The sequence below is a fragment of the Schistocerca cancellata genome, chromosome 8, assembly GCF_023864275.1.
Source record: "Schistocerca cancellata isolate TAMUIC-IGC-003103 chromosome 8, iqSchCanc2.1, whole genome shotgun sequence".
Taxonomy (NCBI): Eukaryota; Metazoa; Arthropoda; class Insecta; order Orthoptera; family Acrididae; genus Schistocerca; species Schistocerca cancellata.
In genome coordinates this window covers 547901147-547914047 of record NC_064633.1, presented here as the reverse complement: position 1 = coordinate 547914047, position 12901 = coordinate 547901147, and the positions used below count along the sequence as shown (strand labels likewise).

Genomic DNA, 12901 nt, shown 5'->3' with positions numbered 1-12901 from the left:
GTGCCAGAATTTAATGGTTTATATTTTTTTCTTGTACCATAATTTGCATTTTATACCTGCTGTGGCTGACAGACTTCTTTTTATATCAACCTTCAGTGTATGAGGGAGCTGTGAAGTTCTTGTTTCCAGAAAAATTACTTCAGAAGATAATGAGAACAACAAGAGACTACCAATGTTATTGGATGTTGATTGGTTAATTAATAAAGACATTTTTACCATTCTTTATAATCATTTCCTCATCTTTAGCTCAAAATAAAATTAGACATTGTACTCTTTTTCTTTAGTTACACACAATATGTGTGATTTCTGCAACTGTTTAAATGTTTCAAAATGTTCATTTTTACAAGTGGTTTCATGAGCAATGACTGTTGATTGTCTTTCAACTTACTTGGAGGGTGTGTATAAGACGTAATACTTAAGGAATGTAGATTGTTTACAAATGAGGCATTGAAAGTCTTACCCCTTCAAAGAGCTTCTTCTTGTCGTCATATGATCTTGTATCAACACGGCGCTCATACTTTGAAGCAACCTGGATTTTAGGCTGTGAAAGTGATAAAATTAAGAAAATGAAAAATTAATATAATTTACGATACTGAAGAATAAGTACACAAGAAGACTACTATTTGAAAATATAAAGATAATACTATTTATCATCCTTAAATACTTCATTAGAATGATACAGATAAAAAGAATGGTCTGTAGAAAAATTTTCCTCACAAGAGATCTACTTCTAAATTGTTTTGAGAGTAGTCTTGTGATTAAACATCCAAGAAAATGTAACTGAAAATTTAATTTTATGATTGAAAGAGTGGTTGGCCAGTTAAAGTTTTTCCTACCCTACAACAGTAAGAAAAATAAGTTTAACGTGAAGTGGCTTTTGATACTTACTGGGTACTTTCCAGTCAGTGCTCTGAAAATTGAGAGAGAGAAGTGGAATAATTAGTAAAGGTTTATTCATGTCATCACATAATCCTGTAAACATAAATCTCTATGAATGGTTCTGAGAATTAGAATATACTAGGCAGTATGAATAACAGGTTAGGTGATATTAAATTGTCTTATTTACTCTAAGAATACAAATAATGCTGTGTGTGGTAAGAATTCATGAATGTAACTGCAGGTACACTTACTCTGGATCCAGACCCTTCTTCATAGCTTTGTGCCTAAGCTGCTGCTTCTGCCTCTCCTTCAGTTCTTTCAGCTGCAAGACAAAATCATGCAGTTGTGTTGGATTATACATTTCTGATTAGAGATATAACCTGAATAATGGGAAATATATAATGAACAAATTATGTAGAGGTAAGAACATTCATGTAACTATCATCAAGCTATTGATTTTTATTTGTGTACTTATCACGTGTATTTTCAATTGTGAAATGTTCATTTAGTTGAACTCACGTCATAGTCCTGCCTCTTCTGCCTTTCTTCAAGGTCATATTTCTCTGTTTCAAGCTTTACAATAGTTTCCCACAGTTCTGTTGCTTTTGTACGCAGCTTATCTAAACTGAGCCCATCAATATCAAGAGGCTTGATGCGAATGCTCAGGGAGATTCTCTTCTCTTCCTCCAACTGTTCCTTGGTCTTGTTCCTCTCCAATTGTGCAGATGACATGTTGAACTGTTGAAGAGGAAGAAGTCATATAGATTATAAACTCACAAACCTTCTCTTTTGTTATACCTTTGCATTATTTATACACCTATAAGTATGTTATTTCATGATAATGGAAAAATCCAAAATTGAAGTAATTTTGATAGTATAAAATCTACAAATGTAATTAGTAGTAGATCAAGTACTTCTGACTTATCATAAAAACATTTCCAGTTACAAGTAGCTATCAAGTTTTAGAATGGAACATTCACTCTGCAGTCAGATATGATAGGGTGGTGATGTTCTTGACACGTTAAATTTGTAGGCCTTTCTAGACAATGTTCTGCTATCTGAAACAAAGACTGATTCACATCTATGGCCTTCCTCTGCATACCACTATGAAGTGTGTGGCATAGGGTACTTCCCATTATACAAGTTAGTAGGACTTCCCATTCCATTTGTCAATGGAGCACGTGAAAAATATTTGCTTAAACACCTCTGGATACACAGTAATTAGTCTTATCTTGTCTTTATGACTGATACAGTAGTGACACGTGGGGCAGGGTTGTATTATATGCCGGCCGGAGTGGCCGAGCGGTTCTAGGCACTACAGTCTGGAACCGCACGACCGCTGTGGTCGCAGGTTCGAATTCTGCCTTGGGCATGGATGTATGTGATGTCCTTAGGTTAGTTAGGTTTAAGTAGTTCTAAGTTCTAGGGGACTGATGACATCAGCAGTTAAGTCCCATAGTGCTCAGAGCCATTTGACCCATTTTTGGTTGTATTATATTCCTAGATATCACTTAAGGTTGGTTCTTGAAACTTTGTAAGTAGAATTTCATGGAATAGTTTGCGTTCAGCTTCAAGCACCTGCAAGTTCAGTTTTCTAAGCATCTCCATGATGCTGTGTCCCTCCTATTCTTTTTCTACAGAAGCTCACTTGCATTACTTTGTGTGACTAGCATTTTTAGGAGAAAGAAGCTGGTCAAGAAATAGTTTAACCATAGCTTAATAATTAGTTGCAGAATTGAACTTTCAGCCTGCACTGAGGTGTAAGTAGGAATAAACTTAAATAAACATGCCTACCAGGTTAAAACAGTCTACCACACTGAGACATTTTCCAGTGCCAACCATGTGCAGGACTGTACCTTCCCCATAAACTTTGACATGATTAAAGAGGTTGCATCATTAATGTAAACAACCAGCCTCTGCAGACAACTGCAAACCTCCATGGAATATTTGTGTTTTTCTCAGCAGTAATACTTTAGTATCGATATTTTGTCTTAGTGTCAGTGTTTGGGTTGGAATTACTGGTAATGACATAATGGGCCAATCATTCTTCACCAACATGTCAGTGGACAAGTAAATTAGCAGTTTTTTCAGAATACTGTACTTTTGAGTTACAGAATGAGAAATTGGCAGATGTGTGCTGATGGTCAATTACATGTTCCCATTCACCAACTTCAGTATAGTGTCCTCTCTGGTGGGTAAATTGGAGAATGTTCTGCTCTCTGGTTGATAATCTGTACTTCATTTATTTAGGGAAAGAAGGAGAAGGGGAGGTGAGCGTAAACAGTGATTCATAAAAGTGTCATGTATGCTTATCTGCGTCCTGATTGGTACATACACAACACTGCAGCAGAAGTTATCAACAATTCTCAGTGTAAACCAGAACATGTGGACTGATGTTTTTCCATTGTGGAATGGGCTGACACCTTTTCTTGACCATGAAAGACACTTCAAATGCCAACTGTAAAGTTGTCCATTCACTAAGCATTATGATTTCAGTACAATTTCACAATTTGGCTGCGTTGTTACTCAGTAATTGATTTGCTCACCAGTCAAAGGAGTGGGCAGAAAAATGTAAATTGGTTTCAGACCAATAAGAGGTATTTAATCAAGAGTTAAAAACTTTGGTTTTAGAGGTATTATGTTGTAATGTTGCTATACTATTACAATATGAGCTGTTTACTTACGGTTGCATCCTTCTTTGTAATCGTGAAGTTGGGGCCCTTGTTCTTGCTCTGGTCCTGTGGAAGGAATTGTAATTTTCAGTTCATGTACTGTAAACAGAAATTGTTAGAATGTTCGTTTTTTTTTTCTTTTGAAAATTGATTTACTTTTTACATTTCTGTCCACATTCTCATTTTGTATGTGACATTTAATGAAAGTAAGTCATATTCGTATTCAGGAAAACTTTTCTCTTTTCTAGTTTTGTTCAAGATTATGATGCCCAGATACAAAAATTTAAAAAAGAATATTGTTAAAAAACTGACTTACCATACAGAAAAAAGGTTTTCTTTACCTATGTATGTCGTTGCACAGGAACCAATTTCTGTTGAAAGCCTCAAAAATCTTTTGCAGAAAAGCTTTGTATTGAGGAATTATTTAGCAGTTATATTTTTAGAATGTTCTTTTACCATTTTTATTGTATGTACATGCTGTTTGGTTGTTAGCAATCAGATAAAAATAAAATGTCTGATTTTTAAAAACTTCACTTTCGCAATTAAAAGAGAATTTCTTCCCATACTGACTTTTGTTAGAATTAAAAAAAGGAAAAAGAGAAAAATAAAAACAAAAACAAAAATCTTTGCAGTGAATAAATTTTTTATAAAGCTCACAGACTTCACAGATTTCACATCCTTATGATGTGTCAGCACTGTAAGAAGCAATCTTAAAACATGTTTTAATTCCTTCAAGTATCTGCAGTTTAAACAGAAAGATGGCAAAGTATTTATTAAACATCCAGAAATAAAAAAATAAAAGCAATTTTGTTACACAGTGTTTGAATAGAACATTGTAACAGGTCTTATGCCAGATTAGTAGGTTTTATAGCACAGGAAGAAATTGCTACAGCACATGCTGATTATATGTGGAATACAGTAAGTTCTTTCAGTTAGAAAAGGTAAGAGGCTTAATTGTTACAGCATCTGTTATTGAAGAAAGGAATGGTAAGAATTAGACAGGGGTGCTACAAATCATGTTAGCCATTTATTTTTGAGGTGGTTGTTCCTAGAATGATAAGCATTCTTCCTAAGTCAAGAAAGATGCAGGAGGACTATCTTCTGGGCAGAGAAACCAACACTCGCCCAGAGTATCCAGGATAATACATAGGCAGGTTGATCCAACAGGTCTCACCACACTACACTGTAAATTTCAGCGGTCACCACTAGCTTACCGGCTGTGAAAAATAGAGAAAAACAGAGAGAACACAGTTAGACACTGAACATTAAAAAACTTTCTGTACATCTAAGTGGATAGACTCAATTCAGACCTACTGTACATTGATTTTAGGTCTAGGAATCACACTTTTGTGTGTGCTTAATAAAAGTAAATGTATGCTACTGTTTACAATGATGCGTGAAAGGAAACAATTTAATACATTACACTATAAATCTAACTAACATTTTAATACCTCATTTTCACATCCTTTTTTTTTGCTATAAGGAATTTACTACTTATTGGGCATGCATCATATCCTGCAATTTAATACAGTACAGTGTAAAACTGTCCAACATTTTAATATTATATCTCATAAAATCTTTTTACTACAAGGAAGTAGCTACAAATGGTACATGCATCATATAATGCAGTTAGAAACTCTAAAACAGTATGTATCTAAAGAGAATGTAGCAACTGCAGTTACTTGGGTATAAGTTATCTACTACAAGGTGTCATACAGGAAAAATACAATAATAATACAGGATGTACGTAAAGTCCAGGAACACTTTCAGTTATTTATTGCACAAGAACTAAACATTGTACAGATATGATACATAGTGCATTTTGAAAAGTTTTTTTTTTTTTTTACAAACATTCGATATGGAAACCATGAGTGACCCGGCAGACGTGAATACAGTAATCGTATTCCTGCCATACCCGTCCCAGCATGGCATTGTCAACTGTGGCAGTTGCTTCCCATATTCTGTCCCGGAGTTCTGTAACATCACGTGGTAGAGGCGGTACACGCACCAGATCTTTAATGTGTCCCTTCCTTTTTGGTGGCTTCTTACCATACTTGGTTCTAAACATCCACTGAACAGCTGTAGCACACTTGTTATTGTCAACTCGTGCATGCAGAAAGCTCGCTCCCCACCTGAAATCGCCATGTTTGCCACTAGCACTGACTATCAGCAAATTACCAAACTAGGCTGTGGCAGTATACCTGAGAAAAAACTTTCAGGGTTTATGACATATGTATGATATCTGTACAATGTTTGGTTCTTGTGTAATAAATAATTGAAAGTGTTCCTGGACTTTATGTACACCCTGTATATGGTGTGCTCAACAACACATATGGTATTTCATGAGAACAGTGAATCTTTGAAAACTTTATGTGATATATTATTTTGCTTTTAAGTAATAACCAGTACAGCTGTTTGAGTGTCTGGCATTACAGAAATAATAAAAAAAAATATGCAAATTACTTGTAGCTACTGATGAAAAATATTAAAATGGTTTGAAACAGCATAAAATAAATTTAAAATCATTCCCTCACTTCCTTCAGCTCTCCTTGCATTAGTACACCCAAATCATTTGAGTTCTTTTAAGTGGAAGGTGATATTTACAACACAGATAACCACTTCATCCAAAATCACATGCGAGAATCTTGTGAAATAGAATCTGGTGGAATGTAGGTGATTTAAAAATGTGATCAACACAATTTAGGGAATGTTTAACTGACGTGTCATTTACAATTAGAACATGCGGGAACTCTGCCACATAAAAAAAGAAAATGTGTCTTAAGGAATTCGTGATCACTCCTTATTTTACCTGCCTTCATTAACTGCCAGGGTCATACAACAGTCTTATGGTGGTTACTGGTTTTGATTTTTCAGTAAACCATCTTTGGATCCGTTAATTCCTTTCACTATGACTGTAGTATGTCTGCCCTTTGAGCATGTCATAGGAGATGCATGATGATGAAATGTCAATATCTAACACAACATGTGATTTGACATGCCTATATAATGGATCAAATACAGTTGTAGTTAAAGAAATGTCAGATTTGAAGATGATTTCTGAAAAACCAGAACTGATAATCACGAAAAAATTATATTATTATTCTGATGGCCAGAGAATGCTCTGTTAAAAGTATTTAATCTTGCTGCTGAAGAATGCCTTCCAGTAATAGTGTAAGCTAAGTTTCAGAAATTTATGTAGACAATACATAAAATGAAATTTAATATGTGTAGGGTAAGGTCTAGTAGAATGTAAAGGAGACCACTTACTGAATAGCAGAAGCATTGAGCTGTCGACAGGCACACAAAGAAGAGTGGAAGCTTTGCCAGCTTTCAAATGAAATTCTTTGATGAATTGGGTACAAATACATCATGCACACATGCCCACATACACACACCCACACACACACCCACGCACGCACACACACACACACACACACACACACACACACACACACACACACACACACACACACCACACAACTTTGGATCTACAATGTGCTGACTAGAAGCTCAATGCCAGGGTCTCAGTTCGGTGACCAAGTCATCACTACCTGTCCTCAATCCTTCCTCCTGCTTCCTGCCTCTTTCTTCCTCTACCCACCCCATGCAACTAAACCCCCAACCCAGTCCACTTGCCAAACTGCAATCCTGGCATTGTGTGTGTCCAGCCAGGACTGTGTAGGTGCACAGGTGTGTGTGTATGTGTGTGTGTGTGTGTGTGTGTGAAAGGATTTCTTCCTAAAGCTAGCAAAGTTTTCATTCTCTTTTGTGTGCCTGTTGACAACTGAACATTTCTGCTATTTGATAAGTTGTCTCCTTTGCTTCAAAGTATTGGAAACATAATTTTATAAGACAACATTCCCAATGGTCAATCAGTCTGTCAGCACTGAAAAGCAAACTTAAGTGTTGTATGTTGTCAGTGCTGTAACGTGTGAAAGTGACTTCATCGAGGTACAGTGTTAATGGAAACATATGGTGATAAGCATTTATCCGTTAATAAATTTTAAACTGAAAGTAAAAATGTCATATCAGAGAGCTTTTTATTGATTCCAAATACCAATACTGTGTGCCAACTGCAAACAAATCTAATGTTATGCTAACTGAAAATTAGATGCAAATCTGTGTGACCATCTGTAGCCGGAATTGTACATACCAAAAGCCTCAAATAATCATGGTTCCTCATAAAAAACTTTGTTTAAATTTGACATATGAAACTTTAAGATGTGCAGCACACTAATAGATAGTGAATTTAAGTTCATATGACTAGCAAAAGATTGTCACCCAGCATGTTGAATCTAACAGTATCTTTATGTGTCTGCAAATACTGTGGAATAACGAAAACAGACTTCAATTGCTTGGAATGTTTGTACTAATGTTATTGTGTCTATGGGAATGGTACAGGTGAGTGCCTATTACATTCATCTTGAGTAACACAGTGCGCAAGGCTGATATGACAGATTGGCAAAATTTTGGTTATTTTCCTTCAGCCATAATATAAGACATTCTATGGAGGAGGTGGTAGACTTTACAGTTGCATCAACAAGCACTATCCAATAGCTTTATGTGTTTATAGGTGATTAAGATCATAGTTGCAGTTAAAAGATGATTGTGATTTTTTAGCTTTGTGTCTCCTTGTAGTGGCTAAAGATGAACTTATATTGTGGTCCTTTCCAACTTGTTTTCAAATGAAAACTTAATGAAGAACAGCATCAGATTGACATCTGGAGCAGAGTTGCATGCAAAAGACCCAGAAAGTCTGGAAATGTGTGAAATAAAAGAAATGCTGTTTTGTAGGGGTAATAAATGTGAATATTAGTTGATGAAAGGGATAAGCCAAGAAGCATTGTATTCTGACTATACCTTGAGAGCTGCCATCATAGCTTGTCTCTTCTTCTCAGCCTCCTCCAGACGGCGTCTCTTTTCCTCAATGTCCCTCTGCTTCTTTTCCTCAATTTCACGCTGTCTCCTCTCTTCCTCTTGCTTCTTCCTCTCAGCCAAGCGCTTCTCTTCATCAGCACGCATGACCTGTTTGGAATGGTTTTGTATTTAGTTTGAGAAGGCTACAGATTATGTGGTAAGGAATTGAGACTACATGAAGAGAATTTAGTACCAGCTACATTTTTCAGCCTGTTTAATTTACTGATAGTCATAAGACATAGCAGATCACTAGTGTCTCAGCAATAATAATAAAGATGATAATAATAATAATAAAACACCCAACATCTGACATAACAAAAGTTAAGCTTCACAGCAATCATTTAGTTTTTTTGAACAAATAAGACATAGTACAAGCACATATTCATGAATGAGTATTTATGAAGTTAACTCACTGAACAAAAACCTTAACACTATGCAAATATTTCATATGTGTAGACTTAAATAGATAAAAATAACATTAAAAACCTGTACCTATTTTGCAAACTGATAGTTAAACAAAGACATTAGCAAATATTAAACTATGATTATGAAGAGATATTTGTCTGTACTGAAACTCCAGTAAATACATAAATTTATTCCTTTTACTATGTAACATTATGTGCAGATCTCTCATTGCCCTCCCATCCTCCTCCTTTTCCAAATTATTTGCAATAGGCATGATAGTTAATTCTTGATATAAGGAAGCTACAGCATATTTATTCATTTATTAATATTGTTTTCCTTGTTGTTTTGGCCTCTTTTTCCACAGTTGTGCATATACAGCTTGTATAGGTTAATTGCCATCTTTAGCGGTTGTAATAGGGGTCTTATTCAGACCAGATGCATTTTGTTTTATTTTAACACATCCTCAGCCATAAGGTTTTACATTGTTTATTCCATTCTTCTTTGCCTTCCATCTGTATTTGTTGAGTGTTTGCATTTGCCCACAGGACCACATGCATGTGTTTAGTATTTGCATTTGATTTGATTTCATTTGATTTGCACACAAGACTTTCACTGCTCTTCAGGACAGTGCACAGAAGTGTAAATGTGTCAAGTACAGCGAAAGTCCTGTTTGCAAATGCAAATAATCAATACATACAAGTGGAAAAAGAGCATATTTAAAATAAAGCAAAATGTGTATGGTCTGAATAACACTTTTATTACAGTTGCTAAACATGGCAGTTAACCTGTACAACATGTATTTACTTATTTATGTCCGTGGACCATTCTGCACAGTTATATTGGACATGTTTACATGAAGTTTGAAAAAATTACAAGTTTGAAAAATACATAACTATATGTATATATCAGTAAAATGACTGATTTCTTCAAAAATAGCCTCTAAAATATAAGCATCTAAAAATGTTGATATACATACATAATTACCAAAGATTAAAATCACTTTATGCTTTCTGAAAGTGTTTTTTACATATTTTCACATTACATTATATTTTTGCTTTATGGAATTCTTTAATACTGTGTGGGAAAGTTTTAATCAAGTGACATTTTAGTTTATTTTTGAGAGAAGACATGTTTTCTATTACCTTTATATAATTTGGCAAACTGTTGTACAGAGGGCACTCTGCTTTATAGGCTCATTTTCTGTCAATTTGTGTCGGTTTCATTTAGTATGATAATTATTTTTATTTCTTGTATTACAGTTATGGATATTACTGTTTAACAATGTAGCATGTTTACTTTTTACATGAATAATTGTTTCATATATGTACAATGATGCTACTGTTAATATGTTCACTTCCCTGAATTTATTTGTGCAGCAATCTCTAGGAGATAATTTTGCCTTCTTTTGTAGCTTTAGTACTCTTTGTATGTGCACCAGGATACCATATAAAATTTGTGAATGAACTAGCCCATAGTTCATTAACAAATTCAAAATTTGAGCAGACATTTGTGATAGTATTGTTCATTTTTTTTTATTTCTACACACTTTTCTTTATTTTCCATGAGTGATTTTATAACATCAGCTGCTTTCCCTCTTATCTATAGCTGACTTATCTATATAGCTGATTCATTTTAATTTGGGTATTATTCGCTCAGAGAATTTAATTTTTAGAAAATTGTTGAGGCTTTGTGGTTGCTCTCTGACATATTTCCTGGGGGCTTCTGTCTTTGGAACTTTGGGCGATGCTTGTGTAATTATTTTATTGGTGTTTCATCATTCGCAAAAACAAAAATTATTGGATTATAAAAGGGATTAAAACATCTTTAATAAAAATGGGGCCACTGCACAGAGCTAGCAAACTGGACAGTGGCAGGTCGAAAGAGTTCAATGTGTACTTTAAAAGTGCAAATGTACTTGTAGAAGAGTGATTAAAACAGCAAAAAAGAGTCACAATGATAATGTCATTAGGAACTCATCTAACAAATGTAAGACAGTATGGAGTATAATAAATGACCAAAGTGGAAGAAAGAGAACCACAGACAATGAATTTAAGTTGAGCATAGAAGGACAAAAAACAGAAAATACACATAAAATTGTCAATGATTTTAACAATTTTTTAAGAAATTTCAAAAAATATATTGCCTGCCTGTTCAAACACTGTGCACTCTTATCCAAAAAACAATGTTCCCTTGAATTCCTTTCTCCTATCTCCAACAACACCTTCTGAAGTAGAAGATATTATAAGGAAAAGAATCACTGCTGGCCCAGTAGCTATTAAGTGAAAGGAGACAATGTGTAGAAGTCAGAAACCACGAGGATGCTACCTATTGCAGGTCAGAAAGCCTAACTATAGCTTTTTGTGTCCCACAAGGGTCTGTTCTTGGGCAAGTCCTATTCACATTGTTAATAAATGACCTCCAAGAAAACATCTCTAATGCTATTTCTTTTATGTATGCTGATGATACAAATATTTTAATTTCCAACAGAGAAGATGCACTTCAAGAAACAGTCAGTGAAACTACCTGTCACACAAAATATTGGTTCGAGGCAAACAGACTACTAATAAACACCCAGAAAAGCGTAAACATGAACTTTCACACAAGGGAGAATGATACCCCTTTCAGTGCAGATGTACATATTGGCAGATATGAAATTGTCAGTGTGGAGGACACCAAATTCCTTGGAATAACTGTCAGTAGTTAACTAAACTGGAAATTGCATGTAGAGATAGTAGCAAAGAAGTTCAGCAAAATGTGTTACCTACTCAGATCAGTAAAAGACTGAGCCAACATTGACACTTTGAAGCTCATATACCATACTCTGTTTGAATCCATTATGAGCTATGGCCTAATTTTCTAGGGAAATAGTTCTGAAGCCAATACAATTTTCAAATTACAAAAACAGGTGGTCTGAATAATGGCTTCAAAAAACAGAACTGAACACTGTAAACCACTGTTTAAAGTATTAAAAATCCTGCCAATGCTGTACCTTTGTGTAATAGAATTGGTTTGTTTTGTAGCTCAGAATTTAGGAACGCTACACAGAAATCTAGATTGCCACATGCACGACACTAGAAACAAATCTCAGTTAAAAATTATAGCACACAGCACCAAATTATATGCCGAGACAATTAATAATCTGAAGAACTGAGACCAAAAATTTAAAAAAATTTTAATTACTGTTTTTACTCCATTACTGCATTTCTTGACACAGAATTCTAATTTCACCTTAAAAGCTCATCATCTTGTATACTATGTAGCACTGTTTAAATTGTTACTTTTTCTGTCCATGCTTTATGCATTTGTATGCAAACATAAACTGTGTAATACAGAAGTGAGTTTTCCCATATGTAATGTATTTTTAATGTATACTTTTGAATTTCCATGTTATTTGTTTTGCACTTTGTACGTAAACCTGAACACCTTTTATGTAAAGCTGAACACTTCAATGCAGAAGTGTGTCACCTTTACTTTTACTTTAGTAATGAATTTCTAAATGTATGTTGTGCTTCTGAATTTCCATTTAATTTGCTTACACATTTCTTTCCCTTAATAGTGTGAAGTTATTTAGAAATATTGAGCAATTCTGAATTTTTCACAAGATATTCAACTATATGCTTTCATAATCAGTTTAACCATGTATCATCTCATCTTCATTTTTGACTTATCCCGCATCATCATGTGTTTCTCTGCACACAATGTATCATCTACAGGATAAATAAAATTACAAATTACCAATGGCTGGCACTGTTCATGATTCAGCCCTCATTGCTGGTGGTGGCCGTTATATCAATTTACTTTTTGTTTATTACCCAGGTCCAGACCTTAAGAGTACACATTTACAATTGTTACTGTGGAGAATACTTGTATTAGTTATTTGTAGTCTTCTGTCAGTGATATGTTCCACAAATAATGGGCACTTTTCATTAAATACAGTGACATATTTTTTGTGCCACTAATGACTTTTTAGCTTTACATTGTTATAAAAAGGATTATTAAGTCAGATAGCAAGAAAAGCAACTTATACA

The 12901-nt window shown here is 34.6% G+C and overlaps 1 protein-coding gene across 4 annotated transcripts in view; it reads right to left on the bottom strand.

Moving 5' to 3' along the window:
• Positions 1–12901, bottom strand: part of LOC126095173 (troponin T) — a 43958-nt gene that overhangs the window by 18500 nt on the left and 12557 nt on the right. For all 4 annotated transcript variants that reach the window (XM_049909902.1, XM_049909905.1, XM_049909904.1 and 1 more), the window contains exons 4-9: positions 8412–8576; positions 3564–3617; positions 1399–1617; positions 1131–1201; positions 889–910; positions 461–541 (exon numbers count right to left, since the gene is read on the bottom strand). In XM_049909902.1, the coding sequence (XP_049765859.1) occupies positions 461–541; positions 889–910; positions 1131–1201; positions 1399–1617; positions 3564–3617; positions 8412–8573 (609 nt within the window). In that variant the 5' untranslated portion in view covers positions 8574–8576. The remainder of the gene's footprint in view (positions 1–460; positions 542–888; positions 911–1130; positions 1202–1398; positions 1618–3563; positions 3618–8411; positions 8577–12901) is intronic.